At 49.8% G+C, this 27,433-nt stretch overlaps 1 protein-coding gene across 1 annotated transcript in view; it reads right to left on the bottom strand.

Moving 5' to 3' along the window:
• Positions 1–3,447: 3,447 nt before the first annotated feature.
• lyst (lysosomal trafficking regulator) overlaps positions 3,448–27,433 on the bottom strand; it is a 76,307-nt gene continuing 52,321 nt past the window's right edge. The window contains exons 20-54 of the mRNA XM_036546317.1: positions 26,259–26,408; positions 25,830–25,967; positions 25,529–25,727; positions 24,795–24,923; positions 23,663–24,302; positions 21,908–22,088; positions 21,566–21,735; positions 21,001–21,231; positions 20,333–20,499; positions 19,816–19,968; positions 17,669–17,860; positions 17,269–17,453; positions 16,817–17,026; positions 15,744–15,920; positions 15,092–15,168; positions 14,796–14,984; positions 14,277–14,422; positions 14,003–14,099; positions 13,773–13,834; positions 13,527–13,582; positions 13,262–13,414; positions 12,632–12,876; positions 11,447–11,513; positions 10,903–11,059; positions 10,342–10,482; positions 9,886–10,103; positions 9,218–9,448; positions 8,364–8,553; positions 7,792–7,928; positions 7,151–7,249; positions 6,573–6,712; positions 5,734–5,831; positions 5,307–5,463; positions 4,052–4,123; positions 3,448–3,614 (exon numbers count right to left, since the gene is read on the bottom strand). Coding sequence (XP_036402210.1) covers positions 3,476–3,614; positions 4,052–4,123; positions 5,307–5,463; positions 5,734–5,831; positions 6,573–6,712; positions 7,151–7,249; positions 7,792–7,928; positions 8,364–8,553; positions 9,218–9,448; positions 9,886–10,103; positions 10,342–10,482; positions 10,903–11,059; positions 11,447–11,513; positions 12,632–12,876; positions 13,262–13,414; positions 13,527–13,582; positions 13,773–13,834; positions 14,003–14,099; positions 14,277–14,422; positions 14,796–14,984; positions 15,092–15,168; positions 15,744–15,920; positions 16,817–17,026; positions 17,269–17,453; positions 17,669–17,860; positions 19,816–19,968; positions 20,333–20,499; positions 21,001–21,231; positions 21,566–21,735; positions 21,908–22,088; positions 23,663–24,302; positions 24,795–24,923; positions 25,529–25,727; positions 25,830–25,967; positions 26,259–26,408 — 5,793 coding nt within the window. The 3' untranslated portion in view covers positions 3,448–3,475. The remainder of the gene's footprint in view (positions 3,615–4,051; positions 4,124–5,306; positions 5,464–5,733; positions 5,832–6,572; positions 6,713–7,150; positions 7,250–7,791; positions 7,929–8,363; positions 8,554–9,217; positions 9,449–9,885; positions 10,104–10,341; positions 10,483–10,902; positions 11,060–11,446; positions 11,514–12,631; positions 12,877–13,261; positions 13,415–13,526; positions 13,583–13,772; positions 13,835–14,002; positions 14,100–14,276; positions 14,423–14,795; positions 14,985–15,091; positions 15,169–15,743; positions 15,921–16,816; positions 17,027–17,268; positions 17,454–17,668; positions 17,861–19,815; positions 19,969–20,332; positions 20,500–21,000; positions 21,232–21,565; positions 21,736–21,907; positions 22,089–23,662; positions 24,303–24,794; positions 24,924–25,528; positions 25,728–25,829; positions 25,968–26,258; positions 26,409–27,433) is intronic.

A 27,433-nucleotide genomic window follows, 5' to 3' on the forward strand; every position in this document is an offset into this window, starting at 1 on the left:
ACATAACACAAGCAAGCACAAAAATCATTTTTATGATTCTTAAATATTTATATTTATATATTTATATACTCATCACTTGGTTTGTACATACATAAGTACAAAAAATAAGAAATGCATGTCGAACTTGCCCTTTCCTGGTATCAGGGAGGGGGGGAAAGTCATTAATTTATCGTGGAAATATGAATTGACAGCTACATTAACTTAACGTAACAACCAGTTTTAAATTACACAGAGCATAATCAATTCAACAACAAAGAAAAAAAAAAGAAATAAACCCTTTTACAATTTTCCTACACAGTTCAAGCTCAAAACATTTCACATTCTGTCCTGGCTACAGGCAGCTTTTCATCCAACAATATTTATATTACAAAGCAATGCTTCATACTGCCATGCGGACCACCGCTCAAAACGCAACATACACAGATGATAAAAAGATTCAAGAAGAAACAAATTAGGAAAATTGTATGTACATGTATACAAAAAAAGAATGAAATGGCTCCCTGTACCACACTGATAATTGTCAACAAAGACCCAATTGTAAACATCAACGGAGCTTTCGGTAGAACAATGCATGTGCAAGTAGTGTCAGAAGGCGCCAGTATTCTTCCTGCTCTTGTTTATTACTTTAACAGTTCATAGTGTCCACTCTGGCTGCTAGGGTAGGCTTATATAAATCTCCTTTAGCTCATTTCAAAATAAAAAAGCAAAAGAAATAAAGTCATTGTAGTGGGCGTGAAATAAAGAAAAAAAAAAAAAACGTTCCCTTTCATGTAAACAATTTTTTTTTCTTTAGAATAATCATGAAATGTAAGACATGGAATCTTTTAACAACTTGGAAAAGCCCATCAGCTACCAATGCTTATGTCTGACAAAGGCATCCGGATCAATGCAGTCTCTCTCAGGCTCATGCTGGATTTTCAGGTTTTTAGCAAGGTCTGTGGAATATGCGACCAAGCACTCACAGTTTGCTCCCAGCCAAACTGCCTTTCTCTGGTGACTTCGGCTCCAACGTTTTATTCTCCCACTCCCCTCCGCTAGCCCAACAGCAGCGTCATCAAAAAATAAATCCTGTGCGATTAATGGCAATTAAACAAAAAAAGAAACCCCTCGGGTTTACTGCTTGAGGGAAATCCATATTGGGCACAAAGTGTAATGCAATTACTTTGTATAAGGTGTGGTGACATCTACAAAGAAGCAGACACTCTGTCTCAACAGGTGTTCTGAAGAGTTTTTTCCCTCCTTTTGCTGATTCAAGAAAAACCTATAATTTATTGAACAGGGACATTAAGTAGGATTTGTTATAAGCTTTCATGTGGGAAGTCCCAGAGCACTTACACTGTCAATCAGCTTTACTAGCAGACATTAAAAGGCAGCTAGGGTGCTTCAATGAGGAAAATAAAACCCAAGAAAATTGCTTGGATGTTTCCAGCATTTCCAAATGATCTTCGTAAGGGTCACTAACTCAGTATGGTCGTCTAACCAAATGCTTTTCCCAAGAGCTCGGTTTCAAAATACTTATTGACTTTTTCTCCTCAGAAAACCTCAAATTAATTTCAAGCTCCAACTAATTGCACACATTAAATAATCAATTTAAAGTAGCTACAGGTCATTTTCCATAGAACAACCCTTTAGAGGTGCCCTTTACAGTGAAAGAAGCAGGGCCTCTATGAGGTGGAGGGAACAGCTGATGCTGCAGACTTCAGAGCTGAATTTCTTCAGTGCATCAGCCAAACTGCTACCACAGCTCAAAAACCCAACACTTGGCATGGATTCCACTCAGAATCAATGGAGGCATTAGTCAATGTAGAGGTCAGTTTGGTCCTCACTCACCCATAAAAATCTGAGGATTACAAAGCAGAGCAGCTAAAAGCAGCCAGCTCCACTCCTTTCTTTTTTCAATTCTTTCAGTATTGCCATCAGGTGTTTGGACATGGAACATTTTCTCCCAAGCATCTCACGTGCCTTGGTGATGAAATCTTGAACCTACAAACTAGTGATGGAGGAGTGAGACTCATGAACTCCATTATGGATGGAGCTGTCGATGACCTGCAGGACCCGTTCCTTGCAGTGTACATTTAATGGGACCTAGCATGAAAAAAATCTAGCTGTTGAATGTGTGAGCTTTGGGCCTATCTTCACAGGAGCAATGCAGGGCTGTTGAGAACCCCACGGAATGTGGAAGAGATTACCAGCATAATCCTAGGATTTTCAGACACAAAATCCTGCCAATCTCCTTGACACAAGCCTAACAGTTCCCTCCAAACAAAACAGGGCGGGGGGCTCACCAACTCCCTAGGAGCAAAATTATAAAAGAATTTAGTGTATTTTTGCCCCTTCCATTAGTAAAGTATAAACAAAGGTACTGAAAGTCAAGTAAAGAGTCACAAGTGTATCTAAATCATAACATTTAAAGCAGACCACTCGGTCTACTGGTTGCAGTTTTCAGTGGATATTAGCAAGATAAATGCTGTCTGTAGCTCTTCTAGACAAATCATGTTTACCTATCTTGCAGAAGGCAGCTTTGTCTCCTCTATACAGATTTGATTTTACCCAGACACCTTAGCAGGCCCGTAGCAGAGGAAAAACTGTGAACATTTGCACACATCTTAGCATTATGGCAGTGGAAGCCATGCAGGTACAGACAAGCTTGCATACACTTCACAGGCTACCTTCCACATTCAAGTCCAAGTTCACACACCCGCTCGAACATCTGTAGCATTATTGCATTCAGTGGGGAGTCAGTGTTCATAACACTGTTACATCATGTCAACCATACACAGAGGAGTTACTCCAAACAAAACCTCCACCTGCCACTACACAAATGTTAGCACGGGCTTTACCGCTGGGAGCTACTAACCCACGAGCAGTGCAGCAGGCTCCTATACAGCCCAGGAGTTTTTGGGCTTCCAGGGCAGAGGCCGACAGAAGGGAGCACTGATTTCTCACATCAGTCAAAACGTGACCTAAGAGGTACACCCAACATGGGAGCATTCTCAGAGGCTGGCCTGGCCAAGCCAGTCTGTAGCAGCTTCAAAAAAAAAAAAAAAAAAAGGGGAGAATAAAATACCCCCCCAGAAGGGAGCCAGGGCATGACATTTCAACATTCATGGCAAAAAAAAAAAAAACAAAACAAATGAAAAACACAATTGTACAATCAAAGAAAAAGAACACTTGGGGGTCATGTTGATAAAGGTGCCTTGGCTGCAGTCGGAGATCGTCTAAATCTCAGCCAACGTCTCCGACCAACTCCCGTCCCGTTCTGTCTCGTATATACACAACACTGTTTTCATCTGAGCGCGTGATGCAGGCTTGCGTGGTGCCCGGGTGGACGAGGAACGGGTCAGGTTTGGTGCATGCTATGCTGGGGCTGGATGTCCCTGGATAAGTGCTTGTGGCAAGGTCCCGCGTGAGGGTCGTGGGGTAGAAGGCCCGGGATGGGGGGGGGTGGGGGGGTGGTGGGGGGTCTAGGACGGGGTCATCCAGCGCCGTAGTTGCTAAGGAAAGAGTAGAACATGGGGAGCTTCATCCGCTGCTGGTCACGGCGACACCAGGCGATGACCGTGCCCTCGCTGTTGGCCGTGTACAGGTGGTGCCCGTCGCACGAGTAGGTCAGGCTGAGGAAGGAGGCCCAAACACGTAGCATCAATGCAAAAGCAGCTGGCAAAGCCGCACTGCTGTTCATTGGGCTCAGAGTCCTGCGGTACTATACATACTATCTATACTTAAAAATATTTTTTTTTGGAAAGAAATTCATACATGACATACATATTCATACATACAGACATGTGACATACATATTCATACATACAGACAAATGTAAATAGTGAAGTTGATGTCCTAAGAAATAAATGTCAAACATTTAAGCATAAGTCTTTATATCAAAATGTCTTTGATGTAAACTTTTGATGAGTACTGTAGCTAAAAGTTTTTTTTTTTTTAGACTGAGTGAACACATTGCTTCACCACAACATTATGGTGCTGTGCAGCAGGCTAAAAAGACAAAGGCCTGAGGCGCACACACACAGGGCCATACAGAACTGGGCAGGGGTACCTGATGATGGGCTTGTTGGACTTAGGGAAGGTGATCTCTCTGACAGGCTTCAGGTCCCATGTGCTCCACAGTCTGTGAAAGAGAGGAGAGGGCTTTTGCAATCCTGTAGCCGTGGGGCCTGGACACTGTGAATGCTGTGCACTTAATTATTAAACAAAATCTTCCAATCTATAAAGCGAATGTTAGACCAGGTTATGTGTCGGGTATTTTCTGCTGGAAAGGCAGTATGTGTTTCTGAAAGAATGGCTGTATGAGGAGTCACTTCTGTTGGCCTGGGAGGGCTGTGTGTGTGTGTGTGTGTGTGTGTGTGTGTGTGTGTGTGTGTGTGTGTGTGTGTGTGTGTGTGTGTGTGTGTGTGTGTGTGTGTGTGTGTGTGGGTGTGTGTGGGTGAGAGAAAGAGAGAGAGTTTGGAAGAGGCAGACAGAGAGAACCCACGCTTGGTGAGTTTTCATACTGTAAGTCACCCCCAGTGCATTCACTCTTTTCAGGTGTGAGTTTTGACTACACTTGGCAGGAGCGAAAGGGGTCCGTCACTTTCGCTGAGTCACTTCCTGCTGTTCCCCAGACTCCGCCGTGACCGAGCCGCCTCTGAAGGGGTCGCTGTCAGGTCAGCCGGCAGGGCACGTTAAAAAGCTAATTAAGACTTGTAACAAAACGGCCACTCTGACCTGAACACTCGCACCCTGCCAGCAGCACAATGAAACGTCTTTTATATAAATACCACAAGGCAATCTTGTCCAGCTAGAAGAGGCGCAATTAACAGAAAGAGCTACATTTTGGCACCTTACTGTGTCCTTTCTAATACACAGCTTTACACACTCCACTTTCTTTCAATGCGAGAGCTTGAGGATACCTTAAGTCCTGTAACTCAAACGTCTGTTCACATTTCTACGAGAAAATTGAATCTTTCCCTGTCCTGGCGCTAGAAAAGTGCAAGACAGCTATTGATTATGTTTCCATTACCCTGGCTGCGCTTGATGGCGGCTAAATGTGTATCCTTGAGCTGCATCCAGGAACTCGACGCTCTCAGAGTGTCAGAGTGCGCTCAAACCTTGCCTCTCCCAAATGAGCTTATTTGTTCTTCCACATTGACTGTTGCGAGCCGACCCTCGTACCTCTAACGGAAACACAGCCACTGGCAGGGAATGGACTGTGTTTGAAGCATGAAATTTTCAATACAGGGCGGACTGCAGACTGTCCAGGTGTTCATGCCACGCCGAGACTATGTTCAGTAAAGCAGCAGGCGGCTTTTTACCTGACCACTCCGTTCTCTAGCCCCCCCGCGATGACATTGACGGACACGCCCTCCGGCTGGTTGGAGAAGGCCACCGAGCAGATGATCTCCCTGCAGTGGACGTGCCCGATGAGATCCCCGTTCACTGTCCACAGACGAAGGTCACTGCCGCCCCCCACTGGCCACAGGAATACAACCGCAGGAGAGATGCTCGCTCAGTCATAACGCATGTCATACCGACACTGCTCAAATAAAAATCCAGGCAAGCTTAGTGTCTGTTTGTACGAACAGCAAAGCTGATGCCACAAGTGCTGCTCAAACCATGTACATGAAATCTAAATCTGAAAGCAGCTACACTTTTTTTTCTCCTGTCATAAGAAGCAGGAAGGCTCCAGGTGTCCACGAGGCCCAGCTGAGTCACACACTGAGTTATGCGCACAGGGCTCACCTGAGTCACACACTGTAGCTATGTCCCCTGTAGTCTCGCTGGCAGATACTGCTGTGACTGGGCTCTTGTGTCCTGTCAGGCTCTGTACATAGCATAACCTGGCAGGGAAAGGTGAGAAAACACCACATATTTTCACAACCTTTGTGTTCTTAATGCAGTCCAGCAAACGCTTTAGATGACAGGTGCAGTGAGAATTCTTCGGTGCATTAACATGAATTCTAGTCTTTTGCCTTCCACTTGCAGATATCCCTATGTATCCACCATGTCTGATTTCTTTCTCAGTTTCCGCTCCGCTGCCATCGTGTGTGCATGGGCGTGTGTGGGTGTGTACGTGCATGCATGTGCTCAGGCTGTGTCTGAGTGCTTATTAGTGTGGCTCTGATGACAGTACTCCCTCCTGGGATTCTGCCTCTGCAGGAAGCAGAACTACTTGGGCCAAGGAGAGCCAGCCTAACAGCACGAGACAGGGCCTGGACTCCAGTAACCGAATGACGCATCCTCACACTGCATGCAGAACATTATCAGCCCACAGCACTGCATATTGCATCACTTCTCCTCAGCAGCAGTGAGTTAAAGGAGAACCGAGCATGCACTGATCAGGGTGTGACCACTTTGCGGGCCTTTTTTGCCCCCTTGGTAAAATAATGTACTGCCACTGACTGCCAAGGGAGCTGCTCATTCAGTAAATGAGTGAGCAAGCACAAGCATGAGTCAGTCTATCAGACAGTGAGAGATGCTACTGTCTCTCAGGCTCCTTCCTACAGCTGTACCCAGAAAGGCGCTGCAGTCATTCAACGGGTTTTTTGTTCGGGGGGGGGGGGGGGGGGGGGGGCACACACCTGTTGAGGTCCCACAGGATGCAGGTACCATCCTGGCTGACGCTGATGAGGACGCTGTAGGGCTTGCAGACAAACAGGCCCGTCACTTCTGCCGTGTGGCCGTACAGGTGCACCTGGGACTCCACGTCCATTTCCGAGGGCTGAGGAGACACAAAGCGTTACGCACCGGAAGCCGAGGAAGGGAGGGCTCCGCAAAGCTCCAAACCCTCCTACGCAGTGATCTAATCAGATACCATCAGATGGCAATCTTTAACACAATAAACTTTAAACTGATATGAATATGGCTGGATCGCAGCTACGACGCTAAAGTGCATTAGCGTGCCACACTAAATGATACAATCGCGCATTAGCGCTAATTGGTATTTAATAGTCGAGGAGACATGCCCGGGAAGCACGATAAGCCCAGAGCAGGAGGAGAGTCAGTGTGCGGTGGTGGAATACCTTTTCTGCCTGACTAATGACAGCCCCACCTGTAGTCTCCGAAAGTGTGCTTCTAGGGCAACCGTGATGTAACTAATGAAGCAAGTACAGAGATCCAGCATGGTTGGGAGACAGCGGGATGTGGAGGGGGAACGTACCGTGGTGCTGGTGAAGCGGTTACTGTAGGCAGTGATGACTCCACACTTGCTCCCCGTGAACAGCTGGCAGCTGTCTGGCACCCAGGCACAGCTGGTCACCTTGAGCAGACACAGACAGAGAAAGACGGAGAGAGAAAAGAAGTGTGAGAGAAACGGGTAGGGGATGCAGACGCAGCTACGTAACTGCACACAGACAGAGTGAGGGATAAACCACACCGCTGATACTGAGAATAAACTTTGCAAGCTTCACTCTGTCACAGAGCTACCTGACAAGGGCCCATTGTTAACATGTAAAGCAGCACAGCACGGGGGTGTGAACGGGGGTGGTGTGAGGACAATGGAGCAGGTACGGTCTGTACCCAACAGCGCTAAATGAGCCACAGACTGCTGTGCGCTGCCAGCAGGGCTGCGCCGAGCAGGGAAAGAGGTAGCGTGCCATTTTTCCAGACCGACTCGCTGACTTCACGACACTAGATGGCGCAATAGTGTTTTTTTTTCCCCCCCATTGAGCTACGTATATGTGCAACAAAACATATCTGAATTCTCAAATTCCTACAATAGTCCGGTGAAACTAATCAGACGCTGGTCTCACTGAAAGCTGTTATTAGTCGGGGGAGGGAGCCCCGTGACGGACGGCTCACCTGGTGCAGCTGGGAGCACTGGATGAAGTTGATGGGCGGCTCGCTCTGCTTGCTCTTCAGCCGCAGCATGTTGTCGGCGTAGCCCCAGCTCAAGATGGCCGACCACTGGATGTCCGTGCTGTGCATGCTCCTCACACCTGCAGACACACGGCGGTGAGACCAGGGAGGGTCCCTCGAGGGCCGCTATCCGTAAGCTGCTCCACCACATGACCCTGTCTCGGCAGTTCACTCTCTGTACATTTACACCAATGCCTTTCCCCGTCACCAGACTGCACTAAAACGTTTGCATATGAGGGCGTGTGTGCAGTCTTGAGATGTAAGGAAATCATTATATATAAAAGAGAAGTTGAGGAAATGATGGGGTTAATTAAGAAATTAAACAAGATCCAGCACACTCTAAACAGCAGTCCCTCAGAAACTGAGTTGGATAGCCTTGGTCCAGGTGTAGGGACTTATCTACAGTCATCATCAGGGGTAAAGATACAGGGAGAGAGACGGTCTGCAGGGGTCAACACACAGGGTGAGAGGTCGTCAGCAGAGCCTGTCCCTCTGTCACAGGCCAGCACACTCACCCTGCTCCTTGCTGTAGATCATCATGAGGCAGAACTTGCGGGAGAGGCCGCAGACGGCGCGGGTGGGCAGGGCCAGAAGGGAGCCGAAGCGCTCTCCGTGGGGCTGGCTGAAGCACACCACCGGGTCGGGGGCGCTGGGGGACCCCACGTACTCGCCCCACTTCAGACCCTTGATCCAGGGCAGGGGGCTCTGGAATCACAGGGGGGATTTAATGAGGTGCCCTTTCATTACATTCAACAGTATTCCCCCCCCCCCTCCCCCCCCCCCCCCCTTCCCCGCTGTTCTCTTCAGCAGGATTGACCAGCTTGGTTTGATGTGTCACCTCTCTTGCCAGTTTCTACCCTAGCATTACACATAAACCGCAAAACCTGCTCTGACGCTAGCAGTTAATGCACAGGACTCTCACAGATGAACTCTGTGAAACTGCTACACAAAGCTGGGTAAACTCTCTGAGGGGGGGCCCCCCTACAAGGGAACAGCTTCAATACAGCACACCTGAAGCTACAGGACTCTGATGGAGGCAGCTGTGTAGCACAGTGGTAAGAAGCAGGGCTCATAACAGAAAGGCAGCTGGTTTGAGTCCCCACTGGGGCACTGCTGCTGTACCCTCAGGCAAGGTACTTAACCCAAAATTGCCTCACTTAATATCCAGCTGTATAAATGGATAACATGTAAAAATTAACCTGTAACCTGGGTAAGTCACTCTGGATCAGAGCATCTGCTAGACGACAATAATGTAATGTAATGTCATGTCATGTCCCACTGTGTGGACATTTTAATTTGGATTTTACAGCCACAGCATGTAGCTTGTACAGTCATCAGAAGTTCGAGGCGAGAGGGTTAGAGGTTGTACCGGATACACCAGCTCCTTGGACTGCTCCTTGGACTCCCGGAAGGCCAGCTGGACCAGCAGCCCCATGGCGGCCGGCAGCTCCCCCTCCATGATGAGGCGGGGGCCGGCCCGGCTGATGTGGGTGCTGCCGAACAGCTGCCGCGGCGTCTGCCCGTACGTCTTGATCATGGTCTCCAGGGCACGCCGCTGCACGGGGTCCTCCACCGCAGAGACGTCCATCCCGAAGTACGTCTGCAGGGCCAGAGTGAGGCAGGCACAGTATGAGTACAGCACAGCAAAGGGGCACGGAGTCTGATCCACAATACCCTAACTGTTTGATTAGCAAAATATAAAGGGAGTCTTCATTCACAGCATAATATCCAATTGGAGATGAAGATACAGACAAATGTACACGACTGGTCTAAATGGGCACATGCTCTGTACATGTTTGTAAAACAGCACCTATGCCATGTTGTATTTGTTTAAACATCTCATTACTGAAGAGGCTAAGATGGTATAACCATATTTGTACTGCAGCTAGAATCCTTTAACCAGAATCAGATTCACTTCAAATGTATTGAAGTTCTCCCTCAGTCAAATCCAGTTCATGCTCTTAATATTAAAGTGCATCCCTTAAGGCGGCCCTGGTGACCGGGTCAGTTCGGTCGCGTCTGCCTCCACATGCTCACCGCGGGGTGGAAGACGTTGATGGCCTGCACGGCCGCCTTCCCCTTCTGCTTGACGCCGAAGACCAGGTCGATCCAGTGGCACAGGGTCTGGGAGACGTGGTCCGACTCCAGTGCTTGCCGGTGGATCAGGATGAAGAGGCGCGGGTCGTTCCGGGCCCAGGGCGGCAGGTTGACATGGTTGACCCGCTCGCTGTTCTGCCGAATGCCAAAGTCGAACCCTGAGGGGGGAACGAGATGTGAGACGGGACGAGGGAGGCGTGCTTCAGCGCAACTCTGCCTGTCAAAATTATTTTAAGTGCATAAGGATAAAGCTATTAAATTAGACTCAATTAAGTGGGAGTCTGCTGCATATTGAATATTACTCTAAGTGGCAATGCAGATTCAGGATGGTAATCAAAGGCCAGTCCTGTAACTCCATTATCTGCTGCCTGCTGGCCAGCAATGGTCCTTTCCTACCTTCTCTGTTAACCAGGAACTCCGGCAGGTAGAAGAACTCTGGGATGAGCTCCTTGACGTCAGTCATAGACTCGTACGATGACAGACGCCACGTGGTGTTCATGGAGTGGAATGTGCGGTCCGGGATGTCAAAACTCTGGTCTGGCAGATCAAACAGCCAGGATCAGGAACAAAGGCATTTTAACAACACTGCTTTCAGCATCTCATGAGCTAGAGAGCTGCATAGCTTACTCACTCCTGCATTAAGAATCAGCCACAAGGGAGAGACATACAGCACAAGAAAAGCAGACAGTCTTTTTGAAGGGAAGTGCTCAAGGCCTTGCCTGACATAAGAGATCTATCACTTCATCAAAACCCTTCAGTGCCCATTTTAAGAAGCACTGCGTGTTTATGAGTTTAAGAGCACGACTGGGAGGAAAATACTCCAAAACATGTAAGAAAAACTGAGGCAAAATGCAAAAAAGACAATTTGGTATAAATTTTTAAATAAAACAGTGTAAATAAGCTGAACCCAAGAGTCCTTGAGTCTTTACAGAATGTATCTTAAGGACGCATCCCCACCTTGGTAGGCCAGGAACATCTTGGTGAAGGGGGGCATCCGGACCAGGAAGTGCAGCACGGTGCCGCTGTTGGAGTAGTGCGAGCCGTAGTGGTAGGGCTGGACAGGGGGCATGGGGTCGTCCTCACGGGCACCCTTCCGATACTCCTCCTCCAAGTACTGCAAGATCAACCATTGTTACACCATAGGCACTTTCACATACACATAGACAAAGACACAGACACAGACACAGACAGTTACAGGCAAACATCCATGCACACACACAGCCAGGCCACACATAGCATTTTCGAGTGACACCAACATACATCTTTGACAATGTTATGTGAACAATGTGCTACAGTTTATAGATGAAGCCTGACCTGAAAATGAAAATCTTTGAAAATCTCATGTATCACTGATCATTTACAGACTGCATGCTACTGTATATGATATTGTGTATAACAGTCACGACATGCCTTTCACAAAGGAACGAAAACTACTCAGACTTTGCCACCACAAGCCAGCAGTAAATACAGGAGGGGGGATTCTACAGCAATCAGTTTGTACCTTGTAGTTGTCCACATATCGGTCTTCCTTCTCCTTGGACTGCACCGCTATGGGCTTACTGAGGTTCCTGTCAGACGAAACAGAACCTGTAAACATCCTGACTCATCAAAACTCGCTTATATCCTTGGAGACGCCACAACAGACTTTCTGATTTCAATTTACGAGCTCATGTCTAGCCTGAGGGAGCGCTAGTCCTTTTATGGTACGCAATTAATCAAGACTGAAAAGCTGCAGGGGACTGTTTGTCAATCGACTGTGTTTCATGTCACTCAGAGTGACGTGAAAGCCCTTCACCAGGCACAGCCTGGCACCATCATTAAGTGCCGTTTCAATGCACTCAGGAGTCTTTACAGCGTAATGGATTGAAACTGCACCGCATCAAGCACTGCTCATGCGGCAGTGCCGGGTTCATTACAACACGTATTAATAATGCGCACTGCTGTGAAGTTTTTGGACATTTTACAGTTTTTTTTTTTTCAGATGCATATAGAAATGAAATCTTTGTGCATATTTTAGCCTTTTACTCTTGGCTCCCTTCCTTTGCTTTAGAGGGGTTCTTTGTGCAGCACATCTGTTAAGCCCTGATTTCATGAGTGATCTTTCTGCCGTTGATGGATGAGGAGCCTACTGCCTGTTCTGTGCGGCCTGCCAATCTTATGCTCATCATCTTTATTTTCTTATAAGTGTTGCTCTTCCTTGCGAGACACAAGGATTTTCCAGTCCTTTATTATTACTTATTTCCATAGCAAGTGCCTTATGCAGGGTGACTACATAGCTTACAGTTTGACACATTGTCAATTTATATGGCTGGGCATTTACAAATCAATTCATTTTAAGCCCCCTTTACAACAGCAGTGTCACAACTAGGAACTGAACCTGACATCTTTTGATTTCAAGCCTGGATGACCCAGCCTCAAGACATACCCTGTATAACAAGGCATTGTGCTAAATGTGGGTGGCAGTGTAGCATAGTAGTAATGAGCAAGACTTGCAACCAAAAGGTTGCCGTTTGGTTCCCCGTTGGGACAACGCTGCTGTACCCTTGGGAAACGTACTTAACCCACAAGTGCCTCAGTAAATATCCAGCTGTCTAAATGGATAACAAAAATGATAACACACCTAAGTTGCTCTGGATAAGAGCATGTGCTAAATGACAATCATGTAATGCAATCCGGCAGGACAGACCTGTACATGGCGGGGTCCTGCAGATCCAGCGTCTCGCTGGTGTAGTCGCTCAGGATAAAGGGGAAGACGGGGTACTGCATGAGGTCATTGAAGGAGCGCCCGGCGTGCTTGTTGAGGTGGGTGAGGTACTCAAAGTTGGAGATCTGGCCCGAGCCCCACAGGTGCGTCAGGGCCGTGAGGTTGCCGTACTCCAGCAGGTTGGGCAGGTTGGAGGAAAGGATGTTCTGGTAGACATCGTCTCGGAACTGTGTTGGGGAAGGGACACAAGCCCCATCAAAGAAATACTCCTTGTATGGTGTGTACTTATGTGCTGCTGTAATGGAGTGAAGCACACAAGAAAAGGGAAAAAACTATCCATTTCACATCCCCAGAAACTTCTCCTTTAAGTAGGGTCTAGCTACAGACAGGCAGTTTCACTCAAAGCAAGCCTGAGTGTAGATGTGACATCCTTGACCCCAACCAAATTCATAGGAACAAGCTAGAAAGACCTGACTTCTGTAGTCAGGACCACCTGGACAAGACAATTTCAGAGTTTCAGGTCAGATAAATGCTGACAGTGGGAGGGCCTCCTACTTTGTGGGATCTGTGTCAATGGTGAGCTACAGACAGTGCCAGGCGCGTCTGCCTTGCCTTGGTGTTGTCGAAAGCCAGGAGCAGCGTCCTGCCATTGGTGAGGAAAATCTCCACGCCATTGTCCCTCAACTGCCACCAGCGCTTGTGGACCTCCTTGATCTCCTCGTAGGTCCAAGAGAAGGAGGCGGGCTCTGTCTCCCCATGAGGACTCTGCCATCACACACAAAGACAGGGTGCATACAGCATCCAGCTCTCCTGACCCTAAACAGCACTGCAGCGCTTTTATATACAGGTGTGTGACAGAGTCGGACCCTGTGCTCACCTGACTGTCGTGGGCATCTGCAGCATTATCCTCTACAAAATACATCCCAGACTTCCCTGAGGAAAAGCACAACGAGCAAGCACAAAAATCAACCACTGTCACTGCGCACCATGATGAAGGGATGCAACAAGCAATATGTACAAAATTAAGAATCAGGGCAGGGGGGAAAGATGCACGTATGACCTATATAAGTATGGGAGGAATGAGGAGGAGGACTGTGGGCAGGCATTCAGAGCAGGGCCTTACCTAGCAGCAGCTCTCCTGCAGTCTCTCTGGAGGGCGCTACGCTGATACACCGTCTGGTGAACCTGGGGACACGAAAAAGCCTCATTCTTTTATCTTTAAAGGAGCAGTTGGCCTATTACACCAGCCCTGAGCACTCTCTATTCCCCCTCAAATACCGGCCAGCGCTGCCGATCCCATGCAGTGCTCCTCGATACAGCAGTTAAACGGGTCTTGGATAACGCAGGCTCTACCTGATGGGCTCGCTGGTGGCTTTGTCCTTCACAGTGGAGGAGAAGGAGGAGTGGGTCTTGTCCTCGAAGAGGTACGACACCGGAGGCTTGACTGGGTCTACACAACAGCGTGAAGACACACACGCACGCACACACACACGCACACACACACACGTCACTACTGACTCAAGAGATAAGTGACAGACAGCCAGGCAGAAGCTGCCATCACACGGCTTTTCTCACTTCAGATAAGGTGTGAGGAGAGCAGAGAGCGGCAGCGTGCTGCGGGGCCTACCCTCGGGTTTCCGCCGGTCCCTGAGCAGGTATTTGTTGGGGATGGTGAGGTGGCACCTCTGCAGGCGCCGGCGCTCCCGGTTGGGCCCCTCGGTGGGGTCTAGCTGCCAGGACGTGCGGTAGGAGGCCTGGTCGTACCACACGGCTCTGAAACACACAAACAGGCGCTCACGCTCCTGTCTTCACCACGCACATCCAGGGATGAAATATGAGGTAGGAGGTGCCAGCCAAAACGAATGAAGAGAAGGGTTTAGTGTGTGACGTATGTGGTGGGAGGCATGAGGTGTGAGGTAGGAGGTGGAACCACAAGACAGGAGGTATGGGGTTAGAGGCAGGAGGTGTGATACATGCAGTATGAAGAGTGAGGTCTAATGTGTAGTATATGCGGTAGGAGCCAAGAGATGTGAGGTAAGAGGCAGATGTGCAAGGTATGTGGTATGTGGTAAGGTGTATGTGGTACGAGGTATGTGGTATGTGGTATGTGGTATGAGGCGTGAGGTGTGAGGGGGCCCCCGCTCACCTGTCGTGCGTGAGCTGCTGCACCTGCTCCTGCCAGTAGCGGCTGGCGCTCAGGTCCACCTTGTAGAGGCCACGGATGTGCTGGATCACCTTCTTCCTCTCCATGCCCTGCCGAAGGGACACGTTCTGCGTGATGTCCGCCGCGATCTTGGAGATGTCCTTGGACTTGCCGTCCAGCCTCTGCATCAGACTGGGGGCGGGAGAGGGCAGCGGTTATTTACCAGTACGAGCCTCCATAAGCACCTGTCATCAGTGCAGCGGAGGAGGGGATGGCGGTGGCCTGTCGCTGTCTTTTACCTCTTCTGCGTAATGCCCATCTTCTTCTCCCACGCTGCTTTGCTCATTTTTTCATCTGACTGGTATTTGGCCTGTTCCTGTGCAACACAGGTGCCACAGAGGAGCCAGTCAGGTTGACAATCACAGCAAGATAACCCAGCTTCCCTCTCATCACATCTGCAATGTCTCCTTTTCTCTTTGTGCAGTACCAGTCAAAACAACACATCTGACTGAATGCATATTTCTCATTATATTTAAGACATTTAGATCTAAATACTTATGCTTAAATGCTTGCCATTTATTTCTTCGACAAATATAAATAGTGAAGTAGATGCTCATTCATGAATTTCTTTCCATAACAAAAAAAAAATTAATTTCAAATTTTCTGACAACTTTGAAGAATATAAAATGCAATATAAGCTTAGATTTGTATAACACTTTTTTGGTCACTGCATAATTCCATTTGTGTTATTTCATAGTTTTGATGTCTTCACTATTATTCTAAAATGTGGATAATAAAGTGGAAAATGTGGAAAATAAAGACAAATAAAGTAAAAATAAAGAAAAACCCTTCTATGAGCAGGTGTGTCCAAACTTTTGACTGACTGACTGTATGTAAGCCACACCTCTGTGTGAGAGAGAGAGCAGAGGGTGACTGTGACACCCTGGTTACCTCTTTGATGGCCTTGATGAGGTCGGGTTTGGGCGGGGCGTTGGGGGGGATGCAGCGGTGTCCACACAGCTTCAGGGAGGTCATGAAGACGCCGGCGGCCGTCTGCTCCTCCTTCGTTAGGCTGTCCTTGTGGTCGTGGAGCATCTCGTACAGGTAGAGGGCCAGTTTGGGGCCGTGCTGCGACGTCAACCAAGGCACACACACACACACACACACACACACACACACACACACACACACACACACACACACGCACACACACACATTACATTACATGTATTTAGCAGATGCTCTTATCCAGAGCGACTTCCATCACAACAGAATGTAAGTGTAAGCGTTCAATTTAAACGAGCAACAGTGTCAGACACACACACACACACACACACACACACACACACACACACACACACACACACACACACACACACACAGTCACTGCTGTGTAAGGCAAGTGTATATTGCAGGAGCCAAACTCTCTCTTGCGTGCCCCACCATTAGTCGTGAAGCTGTTGCCTTGAAAGATGAAAGCTGGCTGTCATGGAAACACCAGAGGTGACAAAGATAATAAAGACTTTCTCACACTTATCTGTCTGGGTTATTACAGTACAGGGGCTCGGCAGCTGTTTGAACAGAGCACATGGTAATGACAACCTGAAGGGTTGCTTTCTTTCACCCGGAAAACGAGAGATGTGCAGTGCTGATAGAAATGATACAGTTCACCATGCAGACACTGGTGCTTTGATATTTTACTGCTTTCATCTATAAAGCAGACACTAAGAAGATTCCCCTCACAAAACACTGGCTGCCTGATTCACTGGCACTGGAGTGACGACAGGGCGGAAAGGCAGCTGGAAAAAAGTGGAGCAGTTGTAACCACTTAACCGTTTACTCAGTTGTGGTTCTTAAATTAAACAAGGCAGGTATTTGTGTGTGAAAAGTCATCATCAACGGAGCTTTGCTATGGTATTTAAGCAGTAAGGCTGTCACTGGGCTTAACTTATAGCCCAACATCCAGGCTGCACTCCATCTGGCAGTGTGTGACATCACGATGACGTAATGATGATGTCACTCACCTCCAGTCCAGGACTGAGGCTCTCACGCAGGATGTCGGGGTGGCTGGGCTCATAAACGAACTCTAGTGCCTCCTTCCTTTCGGGCAGGGGCCGCGCGGGGCTCAGGGTGTGAATCAGGAGCCGGCCGATCTGTACCCGGAACGTGTCGCGGCATGACCACAGGATGCGCCTCCACTGCTGCTTCGGAGCGCCGCCCCTTCCCAGAGTGCCCTGAGAACCGCAGGGGAAAGGCAGGGGTCACCATCACAGGGACATCTCTCACAGGCACAAGCCTTCACAGACACATCACGGTCACAGTTCATAGACAGACTCTCAACTCATCTTTCACAGACATATGACTTTATTTCTAATCTTTATCAGACAAATGGCTTTTAACCTCTAGAGCCAAGCAAAAACAAATGCAGATGCCTGAATGACAGGTGCCCAGAGTCTGGCAGTGATCGGTAACTCACCAGGCCGAACTTAATCCCCTCCATCATGAGCTTGAGGATCTCCTTCTGGAAGCTCTTCGTGTTGGTGGGGGGCGGAGCTGTGCCGTTTTCCTCCGGGGCTTCCTGCTCCCCCGCATCGGACGGGGCTGCCTGGTGCACAGGGGATTCTGGGATGTTCAGAAGGTCGAAGAAGTCTTGGCTGATGTCTGAAAGGAGAGGGACACGCTGACACCACTGCTTGTCATGGAGCAGCCAGCTGTGTTCTGCGAGATATGAGATGTGAGATATGAGTTGAGATGGTATGAGATGATGTGAGACGGCGGGAGACGGCGGGAGACGGCGGGAGACGGCGGGAGACGGCGGGAGACGGCGGGAGACGGTGGGAGACGGGTGCCATGCTCGGAGGCTCGTCCCGCTGTACCGTAGTAGATGAGGCGGTTGACGGCCAGCACCACCAGCCTCTGCAGGCGCTGGATGAGCTCGCTTTCGCTGGCGCGGATGGGGTTCTCCTGGCTCATCCGGCGCTGCATCATCATGGTCAGCTCGTCACCCGCCACCGAACGCATCCGCGTCAACAGGGAGTCCGACTGGGCCAGGGAGAACCGCCGCAGGCCTACAGACGAAACACGTGCAGGGAGACGCACATGTACAGCCACACACAGACACACACATACACACAGAGTACGGAGTGAGCCTGATGATAGTTAATGATAACAACTGCTGCCGTTCAGGCAGGAAAGGGTTAGTGTAAGTCAAACACACACTCTTTCCACAGCACAACACATCACAGTGTTCCCATACAGAGAAACCAAGGCACTCAGATTTTAAAATGTACTCACAGTAATCACTTCTATCAATTCCCACACACTTCATCAAATGCATGCATAATGCACAGCAGATTCCATACAGCTGTCATGATTTAAAATATTAGACATTTGATCAGACGTAGTTCCTCTATATTATATTAGCTGGTAGCAGAAGTGTCCTGCACAATAGTACTTTCATTAAATATTTAAAGATTTAGCATGTCCTCAGGCCCAGGTCTAAAGCATGTCAGTTAGGTGAGTACAGCACTTGTCGTACCACGCCACGATCAAAAGTATTCACTGAAGTTCCAGGAGCCCCTGCACCAATCCGCCACCAGTCGAGAATTAGATATTCAGAAATATCTACAGTAGACTAACTTAAAAGGAAAAAATAAGACGGGGCACCAGTAATCATTCGGTGTACTGGGCAGGTTAGAAGGGTCTCTTCCCGTGAGGTAAGATCACAGCAATGGAGAGACAATCTTCTCGGAGAGAGGATGCTCTTTTCCATTGGGGAAGGGGGCGGGGGGGGCGCTTGTGTACTGCACCTGATTCAGTGGGGAACACATAGGAGGGCGAGCCCGTGGGAGAGGGGAGGGGGGAGTCCTGGGACAGGAGGCTGAAGGGCGGGGGCAGCGGGATCTGGCCGTACGAGCAGTAATGCTGCCTGGGAATGCGGGGGATTATGGAGTCTTTCATGGCCATCGAACCTTGGGGCGCCACCGTGGGAAGAGAGGGGGTGGCGGAACGGAAGACACAGAGAGGTAAGCCGCTGGGCGTGAACCTGCCCCCCCCCCGGGGCAGCCATCAGCACAGGAGGGAGGGAAAGGGAGTCATCGGTGTGACAGTTACAGCAAGACCGGCTGGCTCCCTTCCTTCCACAGTCATACTGTTCTAACTACCCACATCCTCTCTCCAGCGATATGAAAAACTGCCCTGGTGAAGACCGGCATTTTAGTTAATCTATTATACAAAATGGCTAACAGCTGATTAGATGAAGGAGGAAATCCTCAGTTACATATTCTTTCATGATTCAATAGTATGATACACTAGTATACAACTCATACCTTTTTTTTTATAATTCTCATCTACACAGGTGAACATATAATGCCCTCTATATTTATTCATACCCTAAACAAGGACATTCATAACTAAACAGGGACAAAAAAACATGCTATAAACAAAATATATATTTTTGATGATTTTTTCCACTCAATTTTGTTATACTTACACGTTAGCTGTATTGCACAGAACAAATTCTGAGTAATTAAAAATAATACACCATAAATCCTACGGCAACAGCTGGAGATCTCCTAAACAAACTGGAATCATCAAGTGTCAAGAAGAACCATTCTAAGTTGCATGCTAGGCTATGCATGTTTTGCTCACACTAACTGGTCTGGGAATGTGGTTAGCCTGGTCTGACACTGCTGCTCATTCAGCTTGAATGGATGTTCTATTGTGCTAGAAGGCGCTCTGAATAAGAGCGTCTGCTAAATGAGTGTGATGTAATGTAATGCATGCGTGAATGCGTCATTCATAGCTGGGTTGCAAGGAAGAAGCCGCCTCTTTTGACGGCAAGCCACAAAAACATGAAACTTGAATCTGGATTTACAAAACACTCATTAGAGGGATTTGCATGTGCAATCACACGATTATAGATCCAGCTCCTTAATCACCGCACCGCATTGGCAGTGTAATGTTCAGTGAATAATCACACGCCACACCACAGCACCCGCTGGCCTACAGTGCCTGTGCTCACCTGCGATGCTCTTGCGCTTCTGCAGGATGGCGTGGTGCGGGGAGGTGGGCAGGTGGTCCGAGCCGCTGAGGCTCTGAGGGTCCTGATTGGCCGTCGTCCGGATGAACTCGATGGCCGACTGAAGGACCCTGAACTGCAGAGACACGGCCATCTCTGCCGACACCCAGGGAAGTGAGGAAAGAAAAGGAGGGGGTTAGTGGCAAAATGGAATAGGCACACAGTTAACACGGGGTTGAAGATACAATTCTGGGAGCTAAATTGTGATAAATTTCCCCATTAGAAAGGGCCTGCTGTGCATGCTTACAGGTATGTGAGCATACACTTACAGATACATTTATGTTCTATTGCGCTGGAAGTCGCTCTGGAAAAAAGTGATTGCTAAATCAATGTAATGTAATGTAATGTCTCCGCATCTGGCCCTATGCACGTTCTCTCAGGCGAACCCAGAACCACTTAACTAGTACTGCAACGCCTCAGCTAGCAGCGGAGCAGCGGCGCCGGCGGCCCGTGCCCTCACCCTGCGTCCGGCGGATCTTGCTGGAGTGCAGGTACCCCAGGAGGGTGATGAGGTCCTCGATGATGCGGAAGTACTGGGAGCCCGAGGAGCTGCAGGAGTGGATGGTGACGGCCACCAGCAGCTGCTGCACGTCACACACCAGCAGCTTGTACTCGTTCAGCGGAATGCTGCGGGGAGAGAGAGCCACCTGTCCGTTATCCATCACTCCTCTGTCGCTCTTTGAAGTCGGACACTGTTCAGAGCTCGCCTCAGGAAAATGGCAAGTGACGGCACTATAATGCGTCAGACTGGCAGTGGGAGCACTTTTAAAACTTAATTGAATCTTGATTAGTAACACTGTTGTGTGTGGTTCACTGACAAACCATGTATAGAGCCCTGCAACATAACCATACTGTCCAGAGGTGTCATATTCACCATATTTTTATTCATCATTTATGACTTTTTATTTCTATCATTTCATTCTCAAAGGGCAGCAGTGCAGCATAGTAGTGATGAGCAGGACTCATAACCAAAAGGTTGCCTAACCCAGACACCTAACCCAGAACTGCCTCAGTAAATATCAGGCTGTATAAAAGTCTGGATAAGAGCATCTGCTAAATACCAAAAATGTAATGCAAAGGGACTTCTGTATGACACGCTGCCCTTTTGTATGACTCGCCAGCCCTCACCTGTTCTCCAGGCCGTTGAGGGTGGCCAGCGTGTTGAAGAGCACGTAGAGCAGGCCGTGGTCCAGCAGGATGTCGGTCAGCCTGGGGCAGGCGTTGAGCAGCTGCAGCAGCACGCACAGGGAGTTGTGCACCAGCGTGTTCTCGTACAGGGAGTTCTCGATCAGCCCCAGCACCGGGATGATGCAGCGCTTCCTGAAGGGGGAGATGCTCTCCATGTCCTCCAGATCCAGGCTGCGTGCAGACACACAGTGAAGGGTTAGACCCTTATCAGGCTGCCCTACAGTGCTGTGACACATTGGGGTATCAGCTGTGAAATCGGCAGCATACAAGTAATCCAGCTACAGAATGGACCAGGTTGTTAGCGCTATGCTAAACAGATAGCAAACAGTTGAAGGAGAGATAGGAGAGATCAGACTCCATGTTCAGTCATGTGGTTTTCTATTAGACTTTCTTATTGTCTCAGGAGCACTCTCTTAGGTGCTGACACCTGAGCATTTTAAGTTGAAACAAAGTAAAAGGTGAAATCCAAAGCAGGCCCTGAGAACAGCGCCAAATGCACACTCACTCCTCCTCCAGCCCCACAGGGCGGCCAAACAGCATCTCCAGGAAGCACTCCAGCAGGGCCTGGGTGCCCTGGTGTAGGTACAGCTGGTTTGCCAGCAGAGAGAAGCCGTGGTTCTTCAGGAACTTCTCCTTCTGCTCCTTGAAGGCCCGGTTGAAGTAGGCATCCAGCAGCTGGAGAGAGAGCAAGGAGAGAACGCATAGAGCCGTGGACCACCAGGACAATCTCCTATCACCCTCTGAGGTCATCTTCTTCACCTTCACGGTAGTGGTGGTTATGGCAGCAGCCATTGTGTGGCACATCATGTGTGAGGGTGGACAGGGGGAAAGGAGAGGCAGGACTCACCTTCATGACGCCCAGCTGGATGAGCGGGGAGGAGTGGTTCACCAGGACGATGAGAGCCTCGGGCTGGATGAGCTTGTCCATCACCTCCTCCAGCATGAGGTCGGGCAGGAGCAGCAGGACACCCCTCAGCAGGTCATACAGGCCGCAGCAGATCAGCACCAAGCAGTCCTCCGTACTGGACCTGCAGCAGCCCAACACAACGCAACACACAGCAGCATCAGGAGCTGCGGTCCAAACCACAGGCTACACGAGGACCCTGAGCACTGGCCCCAGATCAGCTTCAATCTTTCCTGAAGGCCTGAAAAACTCAGCACATCTCGTTGCCAGACCCTGTGCAAGATTGCATCAGCTGCACCGCACTGTATTCCAGCCAGCCAAGGTCACTTCACTTTCAGTTTAAAAAACCGGCCTCTGATATTCAAACTAAAAAAAGCACGCGGAGGCTTTGGAGTGTCCGCAGATCAATCACGCGGTCGACACAGAACGACCTCTAACGAAAGTGACAGTTCCCATTACTGTCACCCTTATTTCCCTGCTGCCTACATCAGAAAGCAGACTGGAACATCTGAAGCATTTCACTGCACAGCATGACCCCTCTCACATGCTGGAGTAGTGAGGAAACAAACAATCCCCGGTGCCCGTCGTCCCTCCTCCCACACAAAGAGCTGCCTCTCCGCTCCGTCACCCCGCAGGGGGGGTACGGCTCAGCGAAAGGTGAGACGTTTCAGCGGGACTCGGCTCCTCCCCCCGCCTGCGATTGTTCAAATATTGATGCCTAACTAACAGGCTGTGCCCTCAGATGATGCGGGTTATTATGGAGGTCTGCTTCCAGGGTGCACTGCAATGGCCAGAGTTGCTGGAAGCTTTCAAATAAGATTGTTCCGTAAACTCACTGTAGCCTCCTGTCAATTCTATGCTGTGACTGTGCAATGTATACACCAGAGATACGTAATGACAGTTCATCCATTTCTGGACTTGGTGCCAACTTCCACTCTCAGTAATTTAATTAGCCCAACTGCCGTTGATAAAATCACAAATGGTAGCTGAGGACTGTGTTTTTAAGAAGCAAAACATTTTACTGTTGTCTAATACAGGAATGAGCCGGAGCTGGTTTATACAGGTAATTAGGAAATGAAGACAAGGTAATTGGTTGAAACAAAAGCAGCACACTCACTGGCCCCTCCAGGAATTAAACACTTTTGATGTACACAGTGAGCTCAGCTGGATTAGATCAATACGGAGAGATTTTCTCAGCAAATATGACTTCAAACAGGGACCAAAGTGCACACACATAAAAACAAGTGAGATAAATAAGCCCGCATCACTTAAAGCTCCATCGGTTAAGCCCTGTGGACTGTGGATGAAAGATGAAATGCCGGAGCGTGAATTTCTGCCTGCCTGGTGATATCGTCTGCGTCAGCACAACAGAAAAAGGGATTTTATGCAGAGCGGCGGAAAACAAATGCGCACTGCTACGGGCTTTTACCTCGTTCAGCGGCGTATTTCACATAATCAAATGAGACTACTCCTCTGATGCTTCAGAAAGAGCAATGAGTATAATCCATTAAGGCACCACTGCGAGGCAGAAAAAAAGGATAAAATGGAATTAGGGCTGCTTTCACAGGGCCTAGTCTGTTTCTTTGTTAACAAACATCTTTGTTAACAATGCTGCCGAATCACAGCTGCGCCCCCCCCCCCGAAGGAGAACGTGTGAGGTAGCGAGGGTTCGGGGGAGACCTGGTGAGAGAGTCGTACCTGTCGCTGGAGTCTGCCTTGCTGTGGGCTCTCTCGTACCCGGGGGAGTAGGTGTAGCTCTCCCAGTCCTCGGGCAGCACGCCGCGGTCAGCCAGGCTGGGCCAGCGCCCGACGGCCAGGGAGCCGTTCTGTGCGGGGAAGGCCAGGCCCAGGCTGGCCAGGTTGCTCTGGCTCCGTTGGAGGGACTGGATGCCCTTCAAGCTGTCGGGTCTCCGCAGGGCCTCCTCGCTGGTGGAGTCGAAGTGGTCCTCGGACTCAGCGCCGCCGCTCCCGTCAGCCAGGCTCTCCTCTGCCTCCTCGCGCTCCTCCAGCTCCTCCTCCTCCTCCTCCTCCCCTTCGGCGCTGAGGGAGGGCGGGCGGGAGCCCTCACCGGGCTCCGCCGAGTTGCAGATGGTCCTGGTGGAGTCGCAGCTGCTCAGGAGCTGCCCGTCCCCGCCCCTCTTCAGGGTCTCCGTGCTGCCCAGCGCCTGCGGCGTTCCTGCCGGCTCCGGCTCGCTGTCGGGCTCCGTGGCCTCGCCCGACCCCCCGTGGGCCAGGCGGGATGGAAGCAGCAGGGAGGGCTGGGGCGAGGGTGCCTCGCTGGGGGTGTGGAGAGACTGACCCTCAGCCTCCTGCTCTGGGGAAGGGAGTTGGGCAGGATCTGTTCAACAAGGGGCACAGAAACAGGTCAGGTGGGCTGCGGGGCCTTCTTCCAGCAGAAACACATTTTTGCTCCCCCCTGCACATTATCTGCTCACCTCCATGCCCAGCTCGTATTTGTTGCAACAAATGAAGCGTCTGGGGCTTTTGAAACACCGGCCGCATTTGCACAGGAACGCAATTGATTTGTACTTTGAAAGGTCACGGGGTTTTCAGAGCTTTAATAAGAGGCACTCACCCTGCCCATTCCAAGGGCTAGCCGAAGGCATTTTTAGCCACAATAATGGAGAAGCTGTTATCCGTGACATTTATAGCGCTGGAATGACTGCAGAATTCCCATTTGTGAGAGCTCAGAGCACTGAAGCATTAACACCATTATCTGCAAGGAACAGGCCTTCTGCAAGGACAGAGACTTAACGTAACCTGGCGGAGTTAATGGGCCCGACGCTGCCTTTGTCTGCCCTGCTGAGAGAGGAGTCCGGCGGTACTGTACCTTCGGGGGGCGCCACTGCGAAGCCGGTGGGAGACAGCGAGAGGACGGAGCTGCCCGCAGACTTCCCCCCACCGCTGGAGTGCCTCAGGAACATGATGGACTGCACCTTCTCCAGGTACAGCTTTCCATCTGCAGCACAGACAGGAAAAACACGGTCTCTACCCCAGGGAAACTCCACAGAAACAGACACATTCTCTTCCAGAGGTCTTGCACAGGTGGCTGGGATGAACACATGCTGCGCACACAAAGAACTCCCATGCGCTCGTGTGCGGTTAACCAAGACGCTGGTGTTATTGCTGGCAGATGAACCGCTGACATGCTGCGATGTAGATTAGAGAACCGGTCTCCAGCACAGGGACTTCGAAGCCAAAAACGCAGTATCTCGCCGGTAATGTGCGGCTTGATCAAAGCACCTGAGCCACAAGTGCCTGAGCGGATATCCAGCTGCATAATTGGAATGTGTGCAAACTTTAAGCAATTTCAGCTGGGAAGAGGGCAACCGGCAAGACAGCAAAGTACATATTAAAGCACTGGTCTGACACTGTTGCTGGTCTGACGCTGTTGCTCATTTAAATTGAATGGACACAGTTACGTTCTATTGTGCTGGAAGGCGCTCTGGATAAGAGTGTTTGCTAAATGCATGTAATGTAATGTAATGTAATATAATGTAATGCCTCGATGCAGCTTCTTTTAGTGAAATCTCAAGGCATCATGGGAAGGGTGAGGTCACCCACCGATGTGCAGTGAGAAGTAGAAGCTGGTCGGAGTGTGGCACACGTAGGTGTTGGTGGCTGGGTGCACAGCAAGCAGGAAGTTGTAAATGAGCCTGAGCAGGTCCAGGTCCGGCGGAGAGCCCAGCACTTCCTGGATGATCTTGACGAAGGAGAGGCAGACCTCCTGGGGAATGGAGGTCAGGTGCTCGTCCTGGTGCTCCTGGGCGAAACAAAGTGAGGGGGGGCGGTGTGAGAGGGGACTGCCCCCGTTAGGAGCCCTGCGGTCTATGCACGCTCGGCGACTCGGCCAAGGGCCTCGTACCTGCAGCACTTGGCAGGTGAGCAGGAAGCGGTGGACCACCTGGGCCTTGAGGAGCTGGCGGATGTTGAACATCTGCTGGGGGTGGTGCACCCTGATGAGGATCTCCAGCGCTGCTAGCAGGGTCTCCCACACACCGCTCTGGGGGAGAGAGACGCAGGGGACAGGAAAACTGTCACCAGCTGTGCTCTGTGTTTACACACTAGCATCAGTCAGGCCTATTATAACCTGCTACAACACAAAGCACTGGCAGTGAGAAGGCCCTCTCTCTCCCGTTCCTGTCTGACAGTTCTCCCAGTTGTTATCTCAGTGAGAGAGTGGTGCTGAAAACAGCAGGAAAGTCTCTTGCCTCTTGTACAAGTGGCAGTGGATCAGGGAAAGCTGGTTAGAGCAGATACGCAATCGCAAAGGAGAGACAGCGGGCAGGTTTACCTGAGCCTTGGCCCAGATCTTCCAGTCCAACAGCACTTCTGACAGCAGCCTTAGGTCCTGGACCACGGCGTTGGACTCAGTGTCCAGGCAGAACTGCCCGTCCTCTCCCAGCGTCAGGATCTCCCTGCTGCAGCAGCCGTCAAGCAGAGTCTGGGCACAGGGTAGAGGGCAGAGGGCAAAGGTCAGAGGTCAGAGAGCAGAGGGCATGACGCCATGAGTATCAAGGAGGAAGGGTAAAACTGCACTGCACCAGTCAAAATTAAAAGTTGTTTGTTAACTCTCACTTCATGTGGAAACCCATTTCTATTGATCAACCCCAAAAACTTGTGACACATTATGATTCTGATTTCTGTGATGATACTGTGCAACAAGATTACATAGCATGGGATTAGTATCACTGTATTGGTTATCATTACTGCATATGGCTTTCCGCCAAGAAAAGGCTAATTTCACATTAACACACATCTCAAAAAAAAAAAACTGAGCTTCGAGGAACAGCGGGAGAGTTTACCAAGTTCAGTTTTTTTCCATTCATTTTGCTCAACGAACGCTCGGTGAACTCTTCAATTACACGGAAAGGCAGTGCTGTGTTATGATAATTACAAGGCGCACGGTGACAGAGCGCTGAGGGGAACGAGCAAGAAAGCAAGTGGAGGTGGCGGGCAGTCGCACTGCGGGCTCAGACAGCGCCTGTGTTTAGGAGCGATCTGAGGAGGGCCACAGCTGCCGAAATCCAATAAAGCTGTGGAAAATCCAGCAGCGAGCTTTGAGAGGTTCGGCAGAGAGCCGCCATGCTTTGAAGGCTGCTGCCGTCTGATCTCTGTATATTTCCCCGCGTCGGACGTCAGTCATGTGTGCTGAGTAGCGGGCTGACTGATCTCAGCCTTCAGTCAGGTGGAACAGACAGTGACTGCCACTGGGGACTGCTCAGCCCTTGTATGTGTACATGTGTGTGTGTGTGTGTGTGTGTGTGTGTGTGTGTGTGTGAGTGAGAGAGAGAGAGAGAGAAAGATATAGAGAGAAAGAGAGATGGAGGAGACAAGGTCATGACATAACGAGCAAACAAGCAGTCAGAGCACTACAAGACATGATTTAAACATCTCAATTCCTGAAAGAGGCTAGTATTGTAAAAAGTAAGAGTCATGCCTGCTGTAGTGTCAAGAACCAGTAGGTGG

The sequence above is a fragment of the Megalops cyprinoides genome, chromosome 15 (assembly GCF_013368585.1).
Source record: "Megalops cyprinoides isolate fMegCyp1 chromosome 15, fMegCyp1.pri, whole genome shotgun sequence".
In the NCBI taxonomy this organism is placed as follows: domain Eukaryota; kingdom Metazoa; phylum Chordata; class Actinopteri; order Elopiformes; family Megalopidae; genus Megalops; species Megalops cyprinoides.